The sequence below is a fragment of the Schistocerca serialis genome, chromosome 3 (genome assembly GCF_023864345.2).
Source record: "Schistocerca serialis cubense isolate TAMUIC-IGC-003099 chromosome 3, iqSchSeri2.2, whole genome shotgun sequence".
NCBI lineage: Eukaryota > Metazoa > Arthropoda > Insecta > Orthoptera > Acrididae > Schistocerca > Schistocerca serialis.
The window spans coordinates 309314126-309339304 of NC_064640.1; the positions used below are offsets into that span (position 1 = coordinate 309314126).

The 25179-nt window shown below is 43.1% G+C and overlaps 1 protein-coding gene across 5 annotated transcripts in view; it reads left to right on the forward strand.

Annotated features, from left to right (window-relative positions):
- LOC126470106 (rho GTPase-activating protein 190) overlaps window positions 1–25179 on the forward strand; it is a 293491-nt gene that overhangs the window by 209510 nt on the left and 58802 nt on the right. For all 5 annotated transcript variants that reach the window (XM_050097683.1, XM_050097685.1, XM_050097686.1 and 2 more), the window contains 2 exons: window positions 23753–23974; window positions 24065–24156. In XM_050097683.1, coding sequence (XP_049953640.1) covers window positions 23753–23974; window positions 24065–24156 — 314 coding nt within the window. The remainder of the gene's footprint in view (window positions 1–23752; window positions 23975–24064; window positions 24157–25179) is intronic.

Sequence of the window (25179 nt, forward strand, 5' to 3'; positions counted from 1 at the left end):
CACATGAATCGAATGGTCAAAGGTTTCTATCGCTCGGCAATTGTGAATTATGAAAGTAGCATATAAATTTATGAATGAAAGATTGCAATTTAATAAAATCTGCAGGTACTATCTTAATGACTTTAAATGATAAGTATGATAGAAGTACTTTTGAGAATGCGGTATATTTCTGCAAAACACTTATTGGTGTCAGTGGTCCAGCAATTAAATAAAATATAAGTTGAATAACAGGGAAACAATAGATTCCTACTGCACGTAATTAGTTATGAACAACAACAAAGCTCACAAGATATTCACTTCTAAACACACACTACGTCTTCACTGTAGAAACCTCGGAAATCTCACAAGTGCATGAGTCTGCACTACGAAATATTTCTAACGCATAAACTGCTCCACACTCTCCAAGCCCCTCTCGCAACTGTGCGTCCATCGCTCTGTCGCGTCCAGCACCTCCCGTCCTGTCCCTCGTGCCACACTCTCCCGAACTGCCCCTGTCCTCTCTCATCCTACCAGCAACCTGTTATAATGTCAAGTTGAACAAATATATTTCTAGGATGACACAATTCGTGTAAGTCACAAAGCAAGTAAAGAAGGTAAGACGAGTGTACACTGTAACAGTTAAATCTGCACTGAGTCCAATTCTAGCGGCCGCTGGCTGGCTGGCCGCTCAGGTGACGGGGCTGCTGCATGGCTGGCAGACAGTGCCGCATGTAGAGGCCTCGCGTAACTGCGCAACGGCACTTTGAAAGATCGGTGAGTCACAACACTTTTCCCCCCTTTGAATTTTTTGCACTGGTCTTGATGGAGGTGGCCCGTAGATTGCTAACATCCGTAGGTGTTGTTTGACTGGCCGTAAAGTCTCGAGGAGGAGGCTTCCCACAGACGGAAGTGTCCCCGATGATAACAGGTCAAGATGACAGGAGACCTAGGGGTCGAATCTGCTGGGGCCCCGTGCACCAATCTGCCTGTGGCAGCAAATCCGGTTGTTATAACAGGAGACATGGGCGATGTGTCGGCGTCCGTAGGAGAAGGAGGCGAGTAGAGTTGCTCCGACAGATGATGGTCATCCGGTTCCTGCATGGGCAGGTCTCCTGGTGGTGTCCGTTCTTGTGCTGGCACTGAGGCAATGGTGAGAGGGCTGTGTTGTGAGTAATGGGAGGTGCCAAGATCCCGAGCGTCAGGTAGAGCCGAAGGTGGTGTAGCAGCATTCAGAACAGGCGTTGCCGGCACACGAGGCCGAAGCTGGTCCGAATGATGCACTGCAACACCCGTGTCCATATGGATTTCATACAGGAATCGGTCACGGTGTCGTAAGATGCGGCCAGAACTCCATTTTGGCCGTCTGCCATATCCTCGTACCCATACAAGGTCGCCAGCGGTGAACCGGCCAAGCGAAGGCACCCGCAGCCGTGAGGTGGTAGGCTGCAGAAGATGAAGTAGCGTGCGGGGCTGTCGGCCATGTAAGAGCTCAGCCGGGCTGTGGTTGCCCGTGGGGGTGAAACGGTAAGAAGCCAGAAATTGGAGATGTGCATCATCGGCATCAGAAGAAGTCAGGAGTTTCCTCATCTGAGCCTTAAATGTGCGGACCAGTCGTTCAGCCTCACCGTTTGACTGTGGATGGAACGGAGGAGCCGTGACATGCATGATGCCGTGACAGGCACAAAAATCCACAAAATCGGAAGTGGCAAATTGCAGACCATTATCAGTAACAACAGTAGAGGGAAGCCTTCCAAAGAGAAAATGCGAGCTAGAGCATTGGTGGTTGCCGCGGTGCTAGGCGACGTGCAACGGACAATGAAAGGAAAGTTAGAGTAGGCGTCAATTACGAGGAGCCAATAAGTACCTAAAAAAGGTCCCGCAAAGTCAGCATGAATGCGCTCCCAGGGCTTCTCAGGCGAAGGCCACGGTGACAAAGATGACTTCGGGGCAGCGGCCTGTGACGCACAAGGGCCGCAGGCAGCAACCATGTGTGCTATTTCAGAGTCGATGCCAGGCCAGTACACATGACGGCGCACCAGAGATTTTGTGCGAGACACACCCCAGTGCCCTTGGTGAAGGAGGCGCAAGACCGAAGCACGCAAAGACGCAGGTACCGCAACACGCGGCGAAGCACTGTCAATGGAGAGGAGGATAACACCATCCCTAGCCGTGAGGCGGTAGCGCAAAGCGTAGTAGTTCTGCAACGGATCAGAAGTCTTAGCGGACGGGCGATCTGGCCAACCCTTCCGAATACAGCGTAAAACCCTGGAGAGGGTAGGGTCAGAACCCGTAGCAGCCGCCAACCTGTCCCCAGTGATGGGGAACCCGTCCACAACCCGCTGCTCAGCAACATCCAGGTGGAAACACAGAAGTTCGTCCCTATCGAATGCCTGATCAGGACCCATGGGAAGGCGAGACAGAGCATCAGCATTTGCATGTTGAGCCGTTGGCCAGAAATGAATCTCATAATTGAAACGAGACAAGTAAAGAGCCCAACGCTGGAGGCAGTGTGCAGCCTTGTCGGGAAGTGACGTTGATGGATGAAACAAGGAAACAAGTGGTTTGTGATCCGTAACAAGATGATATTTTGAGTCATAGAGAAAAACACCAAACTTATGAAGAGCATAAATAATGGCCAAAGCTTCTTTCTCAATTTGAGAATACTTTTGTTAGGCATCCGTGAGTGTTTTGGAGGCATAAGCAATGGGTTGTTCCGAGCCATCAGAAAAACGGTGCGCAAGGACTGCACCGACCCCGTATTGAGAGGCGTCTGTGGCAAGAACAAGATGTTGGCCAGGTCGATAAGTAGCCAGGCACGAGGCCTGTTTCAGCATAGTCTTCAATTTCTGGAAAGCCGCTTCGCATGACGCGGACCAGTGAAAAGGCACGCTTTTATGCAACAGGCGATGCAACGGCTGAGCCACCGAAGCCGCAGACGGTAAAAACTTGTGATAGTATGCTATTTTCCCCAAGAAGGCCTGCAGTTCTTTAACAGATGTAGGGCGAGGAAGGGCATTGATCGCAGCGACAGTTTGCTGAAGTGGACGAATACCATCCCGAGAGAGTTGAAACCCCTAGTACGTGCTAGATGCCTGAAAAAATTTTGATTTCTGGAGGTTACACTTAAGACCGGCAGTGTGTAAGACATGAAAAAGAGTGCGGAGATTCTGAAGGTGTTCTTCAGTGGTGGAGCCAGTGACAACAATGTTGTCCATGTAATTTATACACCCAGAGACAGGGAGCAATAATTGCTCCAAGAATCGCTGAAAGAGAGCAGGGGCCCTGGCAACCCTGAATGCCAATCGTTGGTATTGATAGAGGCCGAAAGGCGGGTTAAGTACCAGGAACATGAAGGAAGTTGCCGTGGGTTTTGCTGCAGTTTCTTAGAGGTTTGTTTACGGTTAGGCCGAAGCTGCGCTTGGGAGCGTACAGCAGCCATGTTGGCTGGCAGGGGGACGCCGCACGCTTCGTCAACAGCGCACAGAGATTGTACTTCCCCGATGTCACCCCATGCCTCTATTTGTGCCCCAGCGCCGCGAGAAATTAAAAAAGTCTGAGCGATGGATAGGACTTCATCTAGGGTCGGATTTGCCAACTGAAGGGCACATTGCCTAACTTCTTTGTTGGGTGCCGATCGGGTAATAGTGTCCCATACCATGGAATCGGCGTAGGATTCTTTGTGAACTTCAGTAACAAATTGACACTTTCTACTGAGGCCATGAAGTTCAGCAGCCCAAGCACGATAGGATTGATGCAGTTGTTTTTGACAACTATAAAAGGCAACACGAGAGGCTACCACATGCTTTTCCTTTTGAAAATAGACGGACATTTCAGAAAAGGACAAAGACGCAGGATCTTTCAAAGGAGCCAGTTGCAACAACAGTCAATACATTTGAGATGAAATCCATGAAAGGAACAGAAACTTACATGTTTGTTCGTCCGCGACATGAAATGCCAAGAAGTGCTATCGAAGACGTTTTTCGTAATCAGACCAGTCTTCCGCCGTCTTGTTGTAAGGAGGAAAAGGAGGTATAGACAATGATGAGAGACGCCCCGCATTTGATGCCGCAACGAAATCACGAACCACAGATGTGAGAAGCGTTTGCTGTTCAGTGAGACCTTGCAATAGTTGCTCTAAAGTAGCCATGGAAACCAGTGGGTCAACGATGAAAAAGAAAAATCCCATCCTTGTCGCCAATTGTTATAACGTCAAGTTGAACAAATATATTTCTAGGACGACACAATACATGTAAGTCACAGAGCAAGTAAACAAGGTAAGATGAGTGTACACCGTAACAGTCAAATCTGCACTGAGTCCAAGTCTAGTGGCTGCTGGCTGGCCGCTCAGGTGGCATGGCTGCTGCATGGCTGGCAGACAGCACCGCATGTAGAGGACGCGCGTAACTGCACGGCGGCACTTTGCAAGATCTGCAAGTCACAATACAACCCTCACCTGAACTCGCTTCCATCCAGTCTCCCCATTCACAAGCACTGTGATTGGCTAGAGCGCTCGCACCATGTCTTCATGCCAACGCACCCACACAAACATAATGAAACACATACCAAATGCTGGATTTACATTTAAATAACTTGAAATTAAATAAATATTCCTATGGTTGGGCCATAAACACGCTCTAACACACATTATTAGATACATAAATGAATTAAATAAACATATATCAAAGGAATAGAACAAAAGGTAGGCCAGTAGCCTAATGTCTCTGTGCTTTCTAAAACACAGTAAATATTTAACCAATTTCTTCATGAATTGTATATATCGGATATAAACAAAGACAGAGATGAATATATTTATAAGCATGCTGCTATTGCTTTTTCGTGTAACTGTGGAGTACTTATGGCCTGACGCGATCAATAGTAATTGGCCACTTTGACCTCCAATAACTCATGTACTATTCAAGTTACATGCCTGTAATTCATATCAATTTAGGATTACACTAATAGCTTTCTAAAGACATGGCGATCGACAAAATTGGTTGAAGCGTTTATATTTTGGAAATTCATTTCTGTGTTTTACTTGTATAATTTACCATCAGATACTAAACTTTAAACCAATAAAGATATTGAAAATCATCAGAATTGTCATGCAAATAATGGTAATCTACAGGTTTCTTTTTGAGGTATCATGGTTCATCTGGCTACTATTAATTTCTGTACAAACTGTGAAATGTCTGCCATTAAGGTTTCACAAAGTCCGCCATCTTTGGCACTCCCGGCGTAGACATCTCCTTCATCGACACAAAGCAGTGTCCTCATCACAGCGGAATTCCCAGCCACGTGGATGGACCATGTGCTGGGGCTACCCCTCTCGTCTGGCTAACTTTTGGCACCACATGTTTGCTGCCGGGCCCTGGCTGGCCGAGTGGCCCGTGCGGCCACGCCAACTTATAATATTTTCAGGCACCACAATTCACCCGTTACCTCACAACTCATACCATAACACCACCTCTATACTTCACTGTTGACACCATACATGTTGGCAGCTAACCTTATCCAGGCATTAGCCAAACCTAAACCCATGCAGTGGATTGACACATGGTATAGTGTGATTCATCACTCCAAATCACTATCCAGTGGCATTGCTCTCTCCACCACATCAAGCACCATTTAGCGTTGACTACATAAATGTGTGGCCTATGAGAAGCTACTCAACCATTGTATCCTATTCTTCCTAACTGCTTACACACTGTCATTGTGCTAGATGGAGTTGCGGTAGAACTTTGGAACTCATGAGTGATTGCTTCTGCGGACTTCATGCAATTTTTACAACCGCCCTCTGCAATGCTCGATGGTTCCTGTCCATTAGTACATGAAATCTGCCTGGTCTTCGTTTAGCTGTAATTGTTCCCTCATATTTCCACTCATGCAGAGCATGCTGTGTAGCAATGTGGTATGATTGTTTGTGCTGTTTTTCCGTGTGCAAAACAAGAGTCCTTCCTCTAAAAGTATCATAAACTCAAAACTTTACTGATGGGAACTTGCTCTGCAGCACATGGTCGATTTCCTACACTCGACTGTCATTGCTTCCCACAAACTTCTTCAGTTATTGTCATCTACTTTTTCTTTTGTATTGTATCCCTCTCTCATTTCTGTTAGCATCCCTGAATTGTGCCATTTTATTTACACCTGTTCATATTTCCTATTCTTCACTTATTTATTTCTTTACTAACTTTGTACCCAGCCTGGTTATTTGTTTATTCCAATCTTCTATTAGTCCATCTCCTCTTTCCCCCTTTCTCTATCCATCTCTTCCTCCCCCTCTCCGACCATCTCCTCCCCTCCCCTCCCTGTGTACATATACTGGCCCCCTCAGTGGGCTCACATCTCTTTTGTAAGTGCATGCTTGGCCACCACAGGTCTGCAGCCACCACTATGTTCCTTTCTGTGCTGCAAGTCTACCCTTTTATTATTCTTTTTCCTCTTTTGCTTTTCCATTGGATGATATTCTTGGTGACGATCGTGCTTGCATTTGGTTTATAATTTTGGACACTCGTTTTTCTCTTCTGGGAGTTTATACAACCTTTCATCCTTCACAGCATGATCTCCATTGTTGGGTTTGACCTACCATTGCTCTTCTAAATTTTACGGAAGTGCAATTGTGCAGAGAATATCACCCAATGTGATGTACATTCCACCTTTTGTCTCTTTCTATTGTTGCACCCTTCCTTTTTTAGCAAACATAATACATCCAAAGCCCAACATGGTAGCCACCCCATCATTGGGGTATCATTAAGTACCTGCGTGGTGGTACCCCCTGACTACACAGGGATCACACTATTGGTGCCTGAGCTGGGAACTCCCGGCATATGCCAAGCAGTATCTGCATGTCGTGGCTAGGACACGGCAACTCTGTGCTACTAGCCAGGATGCCATTGCTGGGTGAGACCTATGGGGAGGGCCACCATTCAGAGTGGGCGGCACCCCAGGCAGATGACTCACAAATGATATGGATCAGAGTTTCTTCTGCTGGTGGCCACACGGCCCCAGTTGTCACTTCTGGAGGAAAGGATTACTACAATGCGGAAAGATATGACCCCATAATGTTTCCTTCCCTGGCTAAGCTGTGGGAGGAATTTAGGGCTAAGAGACAAGGAGAGAAATACTCCCCGCAATAACTAGTGTTCTCTAGTACTGACAGTGATTCCTTTATTGCCACAAAGCCATTATTTTTTAAAGAACATTATGAGGACATGTTTCGGGAAGTAGCAGCAATTCCAAAAATGAAAAGAAATTCAGTCCCAATTAAAACAGCATCCCCTGCTCAATTGCAGATGTTGCTTACCTGTGACAGGCTAAGTGACATAACACTTTTAATATCATACACATTATCACCTTCCAGCTTGACCTCATTTTGCAGACCGATTATGAGTTACATGCCAATTTGGAGTGGGGTGTGCATTTTGTTCGTTGTGTCCAGTGGGGACCAAAGGACAATAGAGTTAATACTGGAGCCATCATCTTGGCCTTTGAAGGTGATTCAGTGCCTGAATAGGTCAAGGTGATGGTATATCGATGTGGTGTGAAACGTTGTATGCCCTGTGCCATGTGATGCTTTAAATGCATGACATTTGGGCACATGTCTTCATGTCGCAATGCCAACCTCATCTGTAGGGATTGTGGATGTCAGTTGCATGTGAGCACTCCTTGTGCCTCAACTACCCATCTGTCTCAACTGCGGGGAGTGCCAGTCGACAAGCTCACTGGACTGCAGCACCTTCCAAAGAGAAAGCAAAATCCAAGAATAAAAGACTCTGGACCAACTCATTTATCAGTAGACCAAGAAGAAATATGAATTTTTGCATCCTATACAAGTGACAATGACATTTACTACGGCTACGAAGATGTCACCCTCTCTAGTGACAGTACCCTCGCCCTTCATGCCTTCTATATCGGATCCTCGGGGCTGCTCAACTACACCCACTGCCCTAGTGGTTGGGGTCCCTCCACCTTCTGTTTCCCCCACATCCACTTTGAGGGCATTGACTCCCCACCCACTGGGGCCATTGATCCCCAACCCACAGCTGGGCAAGCAACACCCTCTTCTAGTCTTTCTCACCAAAGAGCAGTCCCTTGGGACACTCCTCTCCCAGAATTCTGCTGATCTGCAACAGGATACCAGCGAGTGGCTGAAGGAGCCACAGGTTGCTGGCCATAGGGCTTCTCATTTGTCTTCTGTCCCTGAAACTACAGTAGACAAGTCCTTGCAAACAGTGAAATCATCATGAAAATGAGTGACAAAAGGAAGACCTTGAAGACAAAGGAGGTACCAGTGGCCCCCATACCACCAGAACCTGCATGTTCCAACTCTGTACTCTAAGCAGAGTTCCTGGTGGCCCCTGTGGCATTGAATGACTCCACACAACGAACATCAGAACTGATATGTATTGATGCTGTATCGTTGCAACAGGTAGCAGCAAGTGACCCTGGGGCACAATTTCCCTCCTTGGCCTCTTCATGCCCCCACAGGATGCCAATAGTGTGATTCTCCAGTAGAACTGGCTCAACTACAACATCTCTTATGCAGTTCCCCTGCTTTTTGCATTACCCCACAGGAAACTTGGTTCCCCGAATTGCAAACCCCTACACTCTACAGCTATCGGTGCTATTTTAAGAATTGAGCTATGATAGAATGTCAGACAAAGTTTGCTTGTGAGTTCTGGACACACTCTACAGTGAACACATGCCACTCAATATGACATTGGATTTAACCGTCTGTAATCCGTATCTCCCTCCCAATGGGGAAGTGTCTCAGACTGCATTGTCTGCATTGATTTCTCAGCTCCCCCACCCATCCTCATTTTAGGTGATGTCGATGCCCACAACCCTTTGTGGGGTGGAACTGTGACCACTGGCTGCAAATCTCGATCTTTGTCTCTTGAATACCAGTGCCCCACACTCTTCAGTGTGGCATATGTATCTTATTCTGTAATTGATCTTTCCATGGTCTTCTCCCCTCTGTCCTTTGGAGAGGCCATGATGACATGTGTGACAGTCATCGTGTCCATCCCTTAACATCACTCGCCTAGGTGTCCACCCAGGTCGGCTCTCAACAATGCTGTCTGGGATGTCTTTGCCTCTGCCGTCACCCTTAGCACCCCACAACATGAAGATATCGATCTGACTGTACAGAGCACAACCGCAGCCATTCCATCGTCAGCAAGCATAGTAATCCATTATTCCTTGAGTTCCCCCCCTTTGGAAGACAGTAACTGGTGGATTTCAGAAATCATCGTGTCCATTAGAGATCACAGGTGTGCTGTCCAATGCCATAAGTGACATCCATCGATGGAGCACCTCATTGCCTTTAAATGGCTCCATGCCCAGGTCCACCACCTAATAAAATGATAGAAACAAGAATGCAGGGAATGGTATGTTACTATCATTGAACTGCATACCCCTGCTTTGCAGGTTTGGGTAAAGGTTTGACAGGTCTGTAGACACCAGTTGCCCTCAGGTGTACCTTGTGTTGCCCTGACTGGTGTGTTGCCTGCACAGATCCAGACTGTGTTGCTGAACACTTTGCTCTGCATTACACTTAAGCCTCTGCATCTGAGAACTACCGATCTGCATTTTGTATCTCCAAACAGCATGTGAAGTGAATTGACCTACCTTTCACTACACGCCGTCTAGAGCCATATAATGCTCCATTCAGTGAGTGGGAATTTCCCAGTGCCCTAGCCCTTTGCCCTGACATGGCTCCAGGAGCAAACCACATTCACAATCAAATTCTCAAACACCAGTCAGTGTCGTGCCAATATCACATCCTTGCCATTTTCAACTGTATCTGTGTGAATTACCATCTCAGCAGCAGGCAAATGTGATTGTTCCAGTGCTGAAACCAGATAAACAACCCCTTGAAATGGATAGTTATCACCCAATTACAGTTTGTCTTACTAATGTTCTCTGCAAATTGCTCAAACATATAGTGAGCTGGCACTGTGTTGGTACCTTGAGTTGGTTGCTACTCAGGATGGTTTTTGCCAAGACCATTCTACTACTGACAATTTGGGCCTCCTGGAATATGCTACTCAGTCACCTTTTGCTCACATCAACACATTATTGCTGTCTTCTTTGACTTGCAAAAGGCTTATGACACCACATGACATCATTACATCCTCATCACCCTACATGAAAGGAGTGTCCAGAGCCCACTCCCAATTTTTGTCTGGAACTTCTTGTCACTCTGTACTTTCCGGGTTCAAGTTCGTGCTTCCCACAGTATCCCCGTGTACAGGAGAATGGGATCCCACAGTTCTCTGTGTTGAGTGTGCCCCTTCTTCTAGTGGCTGTCAATAATCTATCTGCAGCTGTCAGGTCTACGATCTCACCCTCCCTGTATGCTGACAATGTTTGCATCTGCTATTGCTCCTCAACTCTCAACTGTGGGTGTCGCTGAACACCAACTGCTGGGTGCGGTACTAAAGGCACAGTCCTTGGCTCTCACCATGGCTGTCAATTTTCAGCTGCCAAGACATGTGTCATGCGCTTCTGTTACTGTCATACTGTCCACCTGCAACCAGAATTCTACCTCAACAAGCAGTTGCTCAATGTGGTGGAGTCATATCACTGTCTGAGGTTGGTCTTTGATGCCAAGTTGACGTGGCCTCACCATCTTCTTTTTCCTGGTAGGGAGATCAACCTTTCACAACAGCAGCTGAGGACTGGTTCCATGATCATAGTTAGCATACAGTGTTCTGCTCCGAACTCCAATCCCTCCCAAATTGCCTCTTGTCAGGGAGCAGTTGTGTATGGTCCCAGAAAGCCTGTTGACCCCATAATTTTTCACTACCTGTTCCTGGTTGTCCTTGATGCATTAATGAGTTCAGAAGTGGTATACACTGATGGCTCTACAGTTGACAGACAAACCAGTCTTGCTTACGGTCAAGCAAAATGCAGTGAACTACACTCACTGCTGAATGGTCGGATGCAGTGTATTCACTGCAGAATTAGTGGCCATTGCTCAACCCCTCAGTCATGTTTATTCTTGTACCGTCAAGACATTTTTAATGAGCAGTTACTTGCTGAGTAGTCTTCAGGCTATTGACCAGTGCTGCTCTCTACACCCACTAGTTGTGACTATTGATGATCTCCTTGCTGACTTCCATCAAATTGGATGGTCAGTCATGTTTTCCTGGACCTCAAGTAACATGGGGATCCCAGGGACTGAAGATGCTGACTTGTTAGCCAAAATGGCTACCAGGATGAAGTCTTTGGAGATGGGGCTACAGGTACTGGACCTCTGGTCTTCTCTGTGCCATCAATTGTTGGACGCTTGGAACATGGATTGGTGTGCCCTGGTTTCCCTGAACAAACTGCAAGCAATAAAAGGGACCTCTGCAATCTGGTAGTCTTCCCTTCATGCTTTATATAGGAAATCTACCATTCTCTGTCAGCTTCACATTAGCTACACTTGGCTAACCTATGGTCACATCCTACAACATGAGGATCCATCCCATTGCCCGTGTGGTGCCCATCTGATGGTGGCCCACGTGCTGCTGGACTGCCCAATTTGGTCTGCTTATGGTGAAGCCTTAAACTTGCTGACTCGTTGCCTCTGGTGCTAGTGGACAATGCCAAAGCAGCTGATCTGATATTATGTTTTACCCATGGTGGTGGTTTCTACTCCTCTCTGTGGGATAGGGCACATTGGCCTCATCAGGTGTTTGAGGAGTTGGAGGAGTGCCTTGTTGCCTGCTTCGATCCAGGGAGTGTATAGTTGCCCTTGCACGGTGGTCCAGTATGGCTCTTGCCTTCCCACCTTTTTAATTCTTCTTATTGTTTCACATTGGTAATTGGCTTTCTGTCTCCTCATGGTTGTTCTCTTTCCTTAAATTTTATCAACCTGTCCATGTTTACAGTTTTCTTGTGGTGGTAGAGGGTGAGGAAACCCCGGTTGGATGCAGAGGTTGCTTCTCCCATTGCATAACACATCCTGTGGGCCTCCAGATGCTTTGTGGGCAGAGCAACCCACTTACCTTCACCCTTTTGCTCCTCTCTCACTGCTGCTTGCTTCTGTCTCTTGGTTTTAGTGATTCTTGGTTAGAATCAGGTTCATCAGGAGTTGTCTCCTGTGTCCTTCCTCTCTGAAGGCTCTTCCTGGCTTGATGCATGTAGGCTGGAGGGGCTGATGAGTTCCTATCCATCACCCCACACCAATAGGAAGTAGGTGGTTCTCACCCACACAGTGTTCCTTTCCAGATAGTAATGTGTGCCAAGTTTAGTTGAAATAGATCTAGGGGCTTAGAAGGAGCATCTTAACTGCCAGCTTTACATGTCACATATATTTAACATACTTCAGCCATATATGTACACATATTTCACCTGTATATCTAGTGAATTTCACCCTGCAGTTTCAGTTCCATGCTGCTCAATGTTTATGATGTCATATCTCGTAAAATATGTCTTGCACAATGATGTATTTTTGCATGTACATTCAGTGGTATATGTGAATTACTGTCTGCAAAATGTGTTGCAAATAGAGATAGTAGTAAAGAAGAAATAAATAAAAATTTGTGCCTAATGTGAAAGTTTTGCTGCATAAACAGCAAAAATGTAGTAAGCTATAAACTTATTCACTTTCATCATTTTGTGGATGGTTTCAGCGAGTAAAGGTCACGTAAAGATTTGAATTTATATGTATAGTTCATTGCAAGTCACTACATGCTCTCATGCTCAAATACTGGATAATTATAGTGTGGCTATTTGTGTGTCATGAACTATGCTTCTTTTTCACCACCACCCCTTTGAGAGGTAGGTGGTTCTTACTCTCACAGCAGTTCTTTCCATACAGTAAATGATACGTGTATCAACTTCAGTTGAAACTGATTCATTAGTTTAGGAGGAGGTGTGGAACATTCATACATGCATACATACTGTATGTAAATCCATACATATATATGTATATGGATTTTGACACCCATGTGCAAAAATAGCTCAGGCCATTGTTATTTCTTTTCAATTGTACAGCTATTGATCCGGTCTTTCCATGGTTTTGTTCTCCGTAACTGTTCGCTTCCCTCTTATCTGTCCATCTCAGTTTCTTTGTTCTTTCAGGTACCAGGTTGTAGTTTTCTTTTTTTACACTTCTCATAAGTTGCTAACCTCTGGTCTCTCAAGTTTTCAAGGCTCATCTGTTTCTGACATTGCTTGTTGCTTTTCACATTGTCGTGTCCTACACTACGTGATCAAAGGTATCTGGACACCTGGCTGAAAATGACTTACAAGTTTGTGGCACCCTCCATCGGTAACGCTCGAATTCAATGTGGTATTGGCCCACCCTTAGCCTTGATGTCAGCTTCCACTCTCGCAGGCATACATTCAATCAGGTGCTGGAAGGTTTCTGGTGGAGTGGCAGCCAATTCTTCATGGAGTGCTGCACTGATGACAGGTATTGATGTCGGTTGGTGTGTCCTAGCACCTAGTTGGCATTCCAAAACATCCCAGAGGTATTCTGTAGGATTCAGGTCAGGACTCTGTGCAGGCCAGTCCATTACATGGATGTTATTGTCATGTAACCACTCCGCCACAGGCCGTGCATTATGAACAAGTGCTTGATCGTGTTGAGAGATGCAATCACCATCTCCAAATTGCTCTTCAACAGTGGGAAGCAAGAAGGTGCTTAAACCATCAATATAGGCCTGTGCTGTGATAGTGCCACGCAAAACAACAAGGGGTGTGAGCTCCCTCCATGAAAAACATAACCACACCATAACACCACTGCCTCCGAATTTTGCTGTTGGCACTACACACACTGGCAGATGACGTTCACCGTGCATTTGCCATAACCACACGCTGCCATCAGACCGCCACATTGTGTACCACGACTCATCACTCCACACAACATTTTTCCACTGTTCAATCATCTAATGTTTATGGTCCTTACACTAACAAGGCATCGTTTGGCATTTATGGGCATGATGTGTGGCTTATGAGCAGCAGCTCGGCCATGAAATCCAAGTTTTCTCACCTGTCATAGTACTTTCAGTGGATCCTGATGCAGTTTGAAATTCTCGTGTGAAGGTCGGGATAGATGTCTGCCTATTACACATTACGACCCTCTTTAACTGTCGGCGGTCTCTGTCAGTCAACAGACGAGGTCGGCCTACACACTTTGGTGCTGTATATGTCCCTTCATGTTTCCACTTCACTATCACATCGGAAACAGTGGACTTAGGGATGTTTAGGAGTTTGGAAATCTTGCTTACAGAGGTATGACTCAAGTGACACCCAATCACCTGACCATATTCGAAGTCCACAAGTTCCGCGGAGCGCCCCATTCTACTCTCTCACAATGTATAATGACTACTGAGGTTGCTAATATGGAGTACCTGGCAATAGGTGGCAGCACAATGTACCTAATATGAAAAAAGTATGTTTTTGGGGGTGTCCAGATACTTTTGATCACGCAGTCTCTTTAATCTATTTTGGGCCTAGATAAATTTCCTCCTAACATGTTGAGAAGTTCATATACAACAGCCCTTTCCTCCTCATTTTGCCAGATGGAGGCACCCTGGCATAAAAAAAATCTACATAGTTACCATTCTGCATCTGTGTAACAAGTAGACTTTTTCCCTGTTGTTCCACCTGTAGTTTCCTTTTGGACCTGTGCTGTGCTGTATGTGAACATAATACAGTACATTCAATAATAAATATGTAATCCAGCTAATGTAGTGTGTGTACATTCTTCTCTGTTGGTTTAGTAGGATGAGTTATATTTTTATTAGACTATACCAGAGAAAAAACTTTGTAACATAAATCATGGGAAACATTGTCTGCTCTATTTACTCACATTAAGGATTTGCTGGGGCTGGGCATGGCTGTGCTTGCAAATAAAAGATCACACATAACTGGCTTTTGTTACTTCTCATGGACTCTGAGAAGTGAAGCAGTAATAATATTAAAAGTGGAAGTTGGTACTGAAAAGACTACTCTGATAAATGCTACATTGTCATCTTTTTTGTTTTTTACTATGTGTCACACTTCCTCCAACACCATAAGCTACAGAATGTTCTTTTAGTAGGAACTACTGATCATGGGAGTATTCTCGTATAGAAAAAGTGGTAAAGGATGAAAGAACATTAGACTACATGTGTGCTTAAAGGAAGTCCCTCTAACTAAGGGCTCACCTTCCGAGGATGTAATGTTTCCAAGTAGAGAAGGAATTAGCATATTTCATCAAAATATAAGAGGCATTAGAGATAAAGTTAGTGAACGGCTTATAGATGTTGACTCTGAAATTATTGGTATATCAGAACACCACTTGAATAATTTGACAATTCAGAGGCTTCCTTTACCAGGATACAGATTAGCTGGCTGTTTTTCAAGGAGTTCCTTCTGGACTGGGGGAGTGGCTATGTACGTAAAAAGCAGTATTCCTTTTGAGTTTATAGACGTATCACGACACTGCACTGAACAGATTTTCGAAAATCGTGCAGGGGCAGTTGAATTTAGTGAAACTAAACTTCCAATTGTTGTCGTTCATAGGTCCCCTAACTCTGACTTCAGAGCATTTCTGCTCAAGCTAGAGGGGGTTCTTGATTCACATTGTAGGAAGTACCAGAAATTAGTTATATGTGGTGACTTCAATATAAATTTTGTATGTGATGGTGCAAGAAAAAGGATGTTGGTAGATCTGCTAAATTCATATGATCTGATTCAGACTGCGTTTTTTTCCAACTAGGGTGCAAGGAAACAGTAGCACAGCCATAGACAGTATTTTTATTCGTTCTTCATTACTAGATGGGCATTCTGTTAGTAAAAGCATGAATGGCCTTTCAGACCATGATGCACAAATTTTAACACTTAAAGGCTTTTGTACTCAAACAAATGTCACATATAGTTACAAACTATGTAGGAAAGTTAATCCGACAGCAATAGAGAGTATTTTAAATCTTGTCAAGGAACAAGAGTGGCAGGATGTTTATAGTGCCGATAACCTAGATGATAAGTACAATGCTTTCCTTAAAATATTTCTCATGCTCTTTGAGAGTTGCTTTCCATTAGAGCGTTCTAAATGGGGTACTAGCAGTACTAGACAGCCCGGGTGGCTGACAAGTGGGATAAGGATATCATGTAGAACAAAGCAGGAATTATATCAAAATGTTAGAAGTAGTCACAATCAAGCTACAGTAGCCCATTACAAACAGTATTGGAAGGTGCTTAAAGATGTTATTAGGAAGGCAAAGAGTATGTGGTATGCAAATAGAATAGCTAATTCACAGTATAAAATTAAAACCATATGGTCAGTTGTGAAGGAAGTGTCTGGTCAGCAGCACAAGGTTGACTATATCAAGTCAGTTTGCAGTAAAAATATTTCTGTTACTGATAAATCAGATATATGTACAGTATTTAACAATCATTTTCTGAGCATTGCTGGTGAATTAAATAAAAATTTAGTTTCTACAGGGAATCTCATAACTTTCTTGACAAATGCCTTTCCGAGATCGATGTCTGAAATACTCCTCTGTGATACAAACAAGAGGGAGATAGAGTTAATAATTAAATCATCGAAGACTAAGGACTCTCATAGATATGATGGATTGCCTAGCAGAATATTAAAGTACTGTGCTGCACATGTTAGCCCTGTACATAGCCATATATGTAATTTTTCCTTTAGAAATGGCCAATTTCCTGAAGGATTAAAAGTACTCAGTACTAAGGCCGCTTTATAGAAAGGGAGAATGTAGAAAATTTTGGACCTGTTTCTACGCCATCAGTGTTTGCTATAGTTACTGAAAAGGCTGTGTATGTGAGGATAATTGATCATTTTATACCACACAATTTGCTATCAAATGTTCAGTTCTGCTGTAGAAATCGTTTAACAACTGAAAATGCTATATTCTATTCTATTTTTCTCTGTGAGGTACTGGATGGGTTAAAAAAAAGATTTCAAGCACTAGGCTTATTTTTTGATTTAACTAAGGCATTTGATTGTGTCAATCACAAAATATTGCTCCATAAGTTGGACCATTACGGAATACGGGGAGTAGCTCACAATTGGTTCACCTCTTACTTTCGCAACAGGCAGCAAAAGGTCATTATTCACAGTTTTGATAACGGATGTGATGTGGGGTCTGTGTGGGGTACTGTCAAGTGGGGGGTGCCCCAGGGATCAGTGTTGGGGCCACTCCTGTTCCTTATTTAACTTTATGATATGCCCTCTAGTATTACGGTTAACTCTAAAATATTTCTATTTGCTGATGACACTAGCTTGGTAGTGAAGGATGTTGTGTGCAACATTGGCGCAGTTTCAAATAGTGCAGTACATGACCTAAGTTCATGGCTTGTAGAAAATAAACTAACGCTAAATCACAGTAAGACTCAGTTTTTACAGTTTCTAACACACACAAGTACTGGGAGATGAAGAAGCTTGCACAGGATAGAGTAGCATGGAGAGCTGCATCAAACCAGTCTCAGGACTGAAGACCACAACAACAACAACAACAACAACAACACACAATTCAACAAAACTTTATGTCTTAATTTCACAGAATGAGCATATGATTAGTGAAACTGAACAGTTCAAATTTCTAGGTGTTCAGATAGATAGTAAGCTGTCATGGAAAGCCCACATTCAGGATCTTGTTCAAAAAAGACAATACTGCCATTTTTACTATTCGAACGGTATCTGAAGTGAATGATTGTTTGACATGAAAATTAGTCTACTTTGCTTATTTTCATTCGCTTATGTCATATGATATTATGTTTTGGGGTAACTCTTCCCATTCTAAAAGGATATTTTTGGCTCAGAAACGGGTGGTTCAGGCAATAAGTGGTGTAAGTTCACGAACCTCTTGTCGACCCCTGTTCACGAATGTGGGTATTTTGACATTGGCCTCTCAATATATATATTCCTTACTGTCATTTATTGTTAAGAATATTAGCTTATTCCCAAGAATAAGTAGCTTTCACTCGGTTAATACTTGGCAGAAATCAAACCTACATTTGGATCGGACTTCCTTAATTCTTGTGCAGAAAGGTGTGCAGCGTACTGCTGCATCAATTTTCAATAAGCTACCACTCGAATTCAGAAATCTTATCAATAAGCCACATGCTTTCAAATTGAAACTGAAGAGTTTCCTCATGGGTCACTCCTTCTATTCTGTCGAGGAGTTTCTTGAAAAATTAAGCTGATTCTTATTGTATTGGTGACTGTGTTTACTTAAACCTATGGACTGACTTTTTTGGGTTCATAAACATTTATTTTTATATTATTACCTTTATGTAGTAATTTCATGTACTGACATGTTCCATGACCTTGGAGATTTGCTCCTTAATTTGGTCTCGCGGAACTTGACATGTAAATAAAAAAAAATAAAAAACTTTTAAAGACTTTGGAAAGTTGGTAATTATGAGTGTGCACATGGACAGGAGACTCTAAATTAGTTTTTAGTTATGGACACAATGATGGTCATGTCCTGTGTGGTATCTACACCCAACAGGTGAAAGATTGAAATGTGATCAATCCATCCACAAAAATATTATATAATACATCATTTAGGAGTTAAGGAGAACATTCAGTGAGTAGTAAAGTGTTGAGTCGTTGATAGGCACACTAAAAAGAATGAAAACTTTGTTCAGACTAATCCTGTAATGAGCTGGGGTACTAGGATGCATGTATGCATGACCCCACACGAATGCACGCGCGCCCACACACGCTCGCCCTAATGTACTTGTTAAAGTCTAAACTATATGCTGACCGGTCCATTGTTTGTATTCCACCCAATATACTTCAGTATTGTATTTACGGTACACTGTCCAGCCACATCATTGTGATCACGTGCCAAAAGCTCAAATATGGTCTCAATGGATAAATGGATACACTTGTGTTGAACCATTGTGCCTTTCAGAATGATGAGATAACCCTGGGAATACCATGAAAACATTCCCCAGATTATAACATCCCTTCTGTGGCCAAGACCCTTCTGATGATTGTTGCAGTGTTTGCTTTCAGACGTTTCATGCCATACGGGCCAACGGCCATCTGTCCAATGAAGCACAAAAAGTGATTCATCCAAACAGACCATCTGCTGCCGCTCTGTGGATGTCCAGTTGTGGTATTGCCATGCAGATTCCAGCCTTCATCGCCGATGAACAGCAGCCAGTCATGGGTGCATAAACCAGGTGTCTTCTGTGAAGGCCCATACACAGCAACATTCACTGAACAGTTGTTGAGGAGACACTGTTGGTAGCCCGTTGGTTCATCTATGTGGTCAGCTACTCATACACATCTCCATGGCCAATATTCACTTTTTTTACTTATGGCCTGTGCTCCACCACAGTCACATCATCACTGATTTTGGATTGTGCCATGCACGGTAACAACAGCAGCATGCAAACAGTTTACAAACTTATCCATTTTGGAAGTGCTTCCATCCTTGGCCCAAAACCTAATGACCATGTCCTTTTGGAAGTCAGATAAATTGATCCATTCCTGCATTACAACATTGATTGCACTGTTTTCTGTGTCCTCCATAACACGCTTTATATACCCTGTATTGTTGTAGTTGCCACCTGTCATCTGTGACTGGTTATTGCATGTTGAAGTTGAACATAGGAAGTGGTCACATTCTGACAGAATGGACGGATTAGAGGTAACCAGTTAGCATATAGTTTAGACTTCAACCAGTTCAAATGGTTCAAATGGCTCTGAGCACTATGGGACTTAACTTCTGTGGTCATCAGTCCCCTAGAACTTAGAACTACTTAAACCTAACTAACCTAAGGACATCACACACATCCATGCCCAAGGCAGGATTCGAACCTGCGACCGTAGCAGTCCTGCGGTTCCGGACTGCGCGCCTAGAACCACTAGACCACCGCGGCCGGCACTTCAACCAGTACATGAGCATGTAAACAAGACTGAACTGACAGCTAAGCTTTTGGAGAACATCCTTTCTTGGTGCTACAAAATCTATATAGTAACCACACCAGAGGATTCATAAAATGATATACTTTCCAAGCTATACAACATTGATTTTCATGCCAAAGGGGCTGAACATGAAACCTTAGTGCTTAAAAATCAATCATAAATTGACAGAAACACTATAAATGCAGCTGAATAGAGTGTCTCATTTAAAAAAAAAATTAAAAAAATATAAAAAAAAATAGGTTTAGTTCTCCACAGTAAAACAAAAGTTAAGCTGTTTCTCCTTGTTCGGTTCTCAGCTTTCCAAACAGAAACTGGGGAAAGTCCTTTGAATTTTTCATGCAAGTGTGTAATACTTTCACGTCACACTCCCATATATTATCAAATACGCCAGTTGAAGCATAATAGGTGGCAATGTGTGTAGTAAACCCATTGTTGAAACAGTTTTTGGACAGTCAAAAATACCATATTAGACTATTGTGTCCCTTTCCCTACATACACTTCCATCCTATGTACATACACTATGGGAGCATTTCTACACCTACGTGATTACTCTGCTATTCACAGTAAAGTGCCTGGCAGAGGGTTCAATGAACCACCTTCAAGCTATCTCTCTCTCTCTCTCTCTCTCTCTCTCTCTCTCTCTCTCTCTCTCTCTCTCTCTCTGTTTCACTCTTGAATGGCATGCGGGAAAAATGAGCACTTAAATTTTTCTGTGCAAGCCCTGATTTCTCTTATTTTATCGTGATGATCATTTCTCCCTATATAGGTGGGTGCCAACAGAATGTTTTCACAATGGGGGGAGGAAATTGGTGATTGAAATTTCATGAGAATATTCCGTCGCAACGAAAAACGTTTTTGTTTTAATGATAGCCACTCCAATTCACGTATCATGTCTGTGGCACTATCTCCCCTACTTCATGATAATACAAAACGAGCTGTCCTTCTTTGTACTTTTCCGATGTCATCCGTCAGTCCCATCTGATGCGGATCCCACACTGCACAGCAGTACTTCAGAATAGGGCAGACAAGTGTGGTGTAAGCAGTCTCTGTAGTAGACCTGTTGCACCTTCCAAGTGTTCTGCCAATGAATCGCAGTCTTTGGTTGGCTCTACCCACAACATTATCTATGTGATCATTCCAATTTAGGGTATGTGTAATTCTAATCCTTAAGTATTTAGTTGAATTTACAGCTTTCAGATTTGTGTGACTTATCGCGTAATTGAAATTTAGAGGATTTCTTTTAGTACTCATGTGAATAACTTCACACTTTCCGTTATTCAGGGTCAACTGCCACTTTTTGCACCATAAAGATATTTTGCCTAAATCATTTTGCAATTTGTTTCGGTCATCTGATGACTTTACAAGACGGTAAATGACAGCATCATCTGCAAACAATCTAAGACAGCTACTGAGATTGTCTCCTATGTCGTTAATATAGGTCAGGAACAATAGAGGGCCTATAACACTTCCTTGGGGAACGCCGGATATTATTTCGGTTTTACTTGCTGACTTTCCGTCTATTACTATGAACTGTGACCTTTCTGATGGGAAATCAGGAATCCAGTCGCACATCTGAGGTGATATTCCATAGCCACGCAGTTTGGTTGGAAGAAACTTGTGAGGAACGGGGTCAAAAGCCTTCTGGAAATCTAAAAATATGGAATCAATTTGTCATCCCCTGTCAATAGCACTCGTTATGTCGTAAGTATAAAGAGCTAGTTGTGTTTCGCAAGAACAATATTTTCTGAATCCATGCTGACCATGTGTCAATAAATTGTTTTCGTCAAGGTACTTCATAATGTTCGAATACAGTATATGTTCCAAAACCCTTCTGCAAATCGACATTAGTGATATGGGCCTGTAATTCAATGGATTACTCCTACTTTCCTTTTAGGATATTGGTGTGACTTGAGCAATTTTCCAGTCTTTAGGTACGGATCTTTCTGTGAGCGAGCGGTTGTATATAATTGCTAAATATGGAGCTATTGTATCAGCATACTCTAAGAGGAATCTGACTGGTATACGATCTGGACCGGAAGCCTTGCTTTTATTAACTGATTTAAGCTGCTTTGCAACACCGAGGCTATCTGTTTGTATATTTCTCATCTTGGCAGTTGTTCCTGATTGGAATTCACGAATATTTACTTCATCTTCTTTGGTGAAGGAGTTTCAGAAAGTCATGTTTAATAACTCTGCTTTAGTGGCGCTGTCATTAGTGACTTCACCATTGTTATTGTGCAGTGAAGGTATTGATTGCATATTGCCACTGGTGTGCTTTATGTATGACCAGAATCTCTGTGGGTTTTCTGCCAGATTTCGAGACAGAGTTTCGTTGTGGAAATTATCAAAAGTATCTCACATTGAAGCAGGTGGCAGCACTAGCACAGAAGAAAGGTGGTGGCAGTAGCAATGGGGGGTATGTAAAGCGTGTCGCAGAAAACAGTGCAGTCATTGTCGTAATGCGGAAACTTCTGAAAGGGTGGATCATTGACTTTCAGGCCAAGGGTGGAAGTGTTTCTGAAATGGCTATGTTTGTAAACTATTCCTGTGCTGTCGTGGTTAAAGTACATCATGCATGACTTTATCCAAAAGTGATGCCGAGGCAACTGTGGTGCACCATGGTCCATTGATGAAAGGAGTGAGTAACAACTAAGGAGATGTTGCATAGACATACAACTGTTGGGCAGCTGCCTATCCAGATGAACCAAGGGACTGCTAACAGTGTCTCCTCAACGACCGTTCAGCGAACGTTATTATATGGGCGTCCACAGCAGACATCTGGTTTATGCACCTGCTGCTGTTCATGGCAACTAAGGCTGAAATTTGCATGCCAATACTGAAACCAGACATCCATTGTCTGTTGACAGCTGGCCTTTACAGATAAATCACATTTTATGCTCTATTGGACGGATGGGCATTGGTGTGTGTGGCGTGGCCCTGCACCAATCATCAGAAGGGTCCAGGCCAGAGGTGGAAGCATTGTGGTCTGATGAAGGTTTTTGTGGCATTCCTTATGTGATCTCGCTATTCTGGAAGGAACAGTGGATCAGTGCCTGTATGTATCTACCCTTGGGGATCATTTCCACCCCTACGTAGTTTGTTTTTTCCTCAGCACACTGGCATCTGCCTGCAGATTAATGCAAAATGTCACACAGCTTGCAGCGTACATGTGTGGTATGAAAAGCACCTTGATGCATTTACCATACTTCCCTGGCCACCAAATTCTCCAGATTTAAACTGGATCAAGAATCTGATCGGGCTGTTGCACCGTGGATCCTCAACCGAGAAACCTTGCACAGCTGGCCATTGCTCTGGACTTGGCATGGCTCCACATCCCTGTTGGCACATTCCAGAATGTCATTGACTCTTTTCCTACACATCAGTGCTGCCAAAGGTTTGTGACAGGCTGTCACATTACTGTAACTTGACCTTTTAGTTTTGGAGTCACTGCCTCCATTCTCAGAAACTTATTCTCATTTAGTTCAGTCAAGGTGTTGTGCTGCAACCTGTCATCATCATTGCAAAAGTTACATCTGAATCAAGAATGTGGAGTAATATTAATCAGAAACTTAATTTGATGCACGAAACACGTTCTTATCATGTATTTCTGATTTTCCATAATTCTTGATCATCTTGCTGCCTGTATGCACGAGTTGGAAGAGACATATGTGAAGTTTTCATCAACCTTGTTGAACTCTTCTTTTGGTTCCGTTAGTAATAAAACATGAACATTTTGTAATAAAGCTGTTTGCATTAGTAGTGCTGAACATTAATAGTGTCTTTTCACGTTTCTTAGATTTTTTTCTGTTAGGCACTAACTAATTTGAGCAGCCAATTTTTACTAAGTGTTATAATGCTTGTAATAACTAAAATATTTATTTTCAGTTGCAAGTGAAAGTCCGTCAGATTTTAGTGATGCAAGTGACCCAGAGCTTTCTGGATCAGCAACGCAGACACATTACAAGTATCCCAAACATTCCATACGTATGAAAAAAAAGGCAGCAAACATTGCTTCATCAGGAATGATTAACTCATCTGAGCATCGTAGCTCAGCTCAGCGGCCATTCCCTCCCCATTTAACATCGGATTCAGATATTTTAGCAAATGGTAAATTACTTTTCTTTTTCCTAGGTGAACTCTCTTAGTGTGGACGAAATATAAGACAATACATGAAATTTATTATTTCATTTTTTCCAGCAAAAGTGAAAAGTGAAGTTCCCTATGGCACTTGTCAAGATGAAGAATCAAGCCTAGACGTGTCATCACCAAGGGATGTCAATTCTTCTGCGGTATGCAAGTTTCTTTTCATATTGTTTCCGTACTGTGAATTAGATATTTCTTTTTGTGCTGCACTACTCATGCTGTTCATGCACCACTATTTTCATGCTGTCCTAATTAATGAAACACTATTTAAAAATTGTGTCCATTCTTATTTCTGTTGACATTGTCCCTCCAGACTTGATTCCCATAATGTTAGAACAGTGTATTTTAGCTATTAGCAGATGCGTTCTATTGTATTTTGAGATAATCATATTCTCTTTAGAACTTCAGCATTATGTAAAAGCCATCTCATCCTGTTTATATATAGCCATGTTACATTTAAGTTCCCAGTATCCAAAACATTTAATCAATTGTTGGTCTTTTAATCTATTTGCTGCTTGATTTAAAGTACTGGTCACCTGGGACATTTCCAAGAGGTGTTTAATGACAGTAATATCGATATTCCATAAAAAATGGAGCCTTTTTGTAGGAAAAACAGTATTTTCTGAGGGATGATTCTACTTTTTTTCTCTTTGGCTGCAGTAAAACTCCAGTGTCAGTTAATCTTAATGTATTGTAAATAATGAAACAAAAACTGAAAGAAGAGTTACAACTTGCAAATTATTAGTGTGCAGTGTAAGTAAGGGATATAAATGTCTCAGCATAACATGTGTTCTCTAACAGTAAGACTGGCATCAGTTCGGGTCGCATGGAACTTCTTGGGTGTTAGTTTCGTACGATCATCTGTTCCCTGATGAAAGGGAAGTGAGCACCTGCACCCTACAAGTGGTCCCACCAAAGTGCACTCATTATTGCCAGCCCTGCAATGTCATTTTTACTGACAGGTGAAAATCACGAAAATTATTCAGAATGCTCCCGACTTGATGAAAGACAATAGAGAGATTGCTTCTAGGGAAGATTCGATAAAATTACATTCGCTAATTCTACATCATTTCAGCGCACCTAATTTTGAAAGCATGATTAGATACGCATGGTTCGCATCAAAATTAGCGGATGAAAGAGAAATCCTTTTCAATGCAAAAGAATTGTTT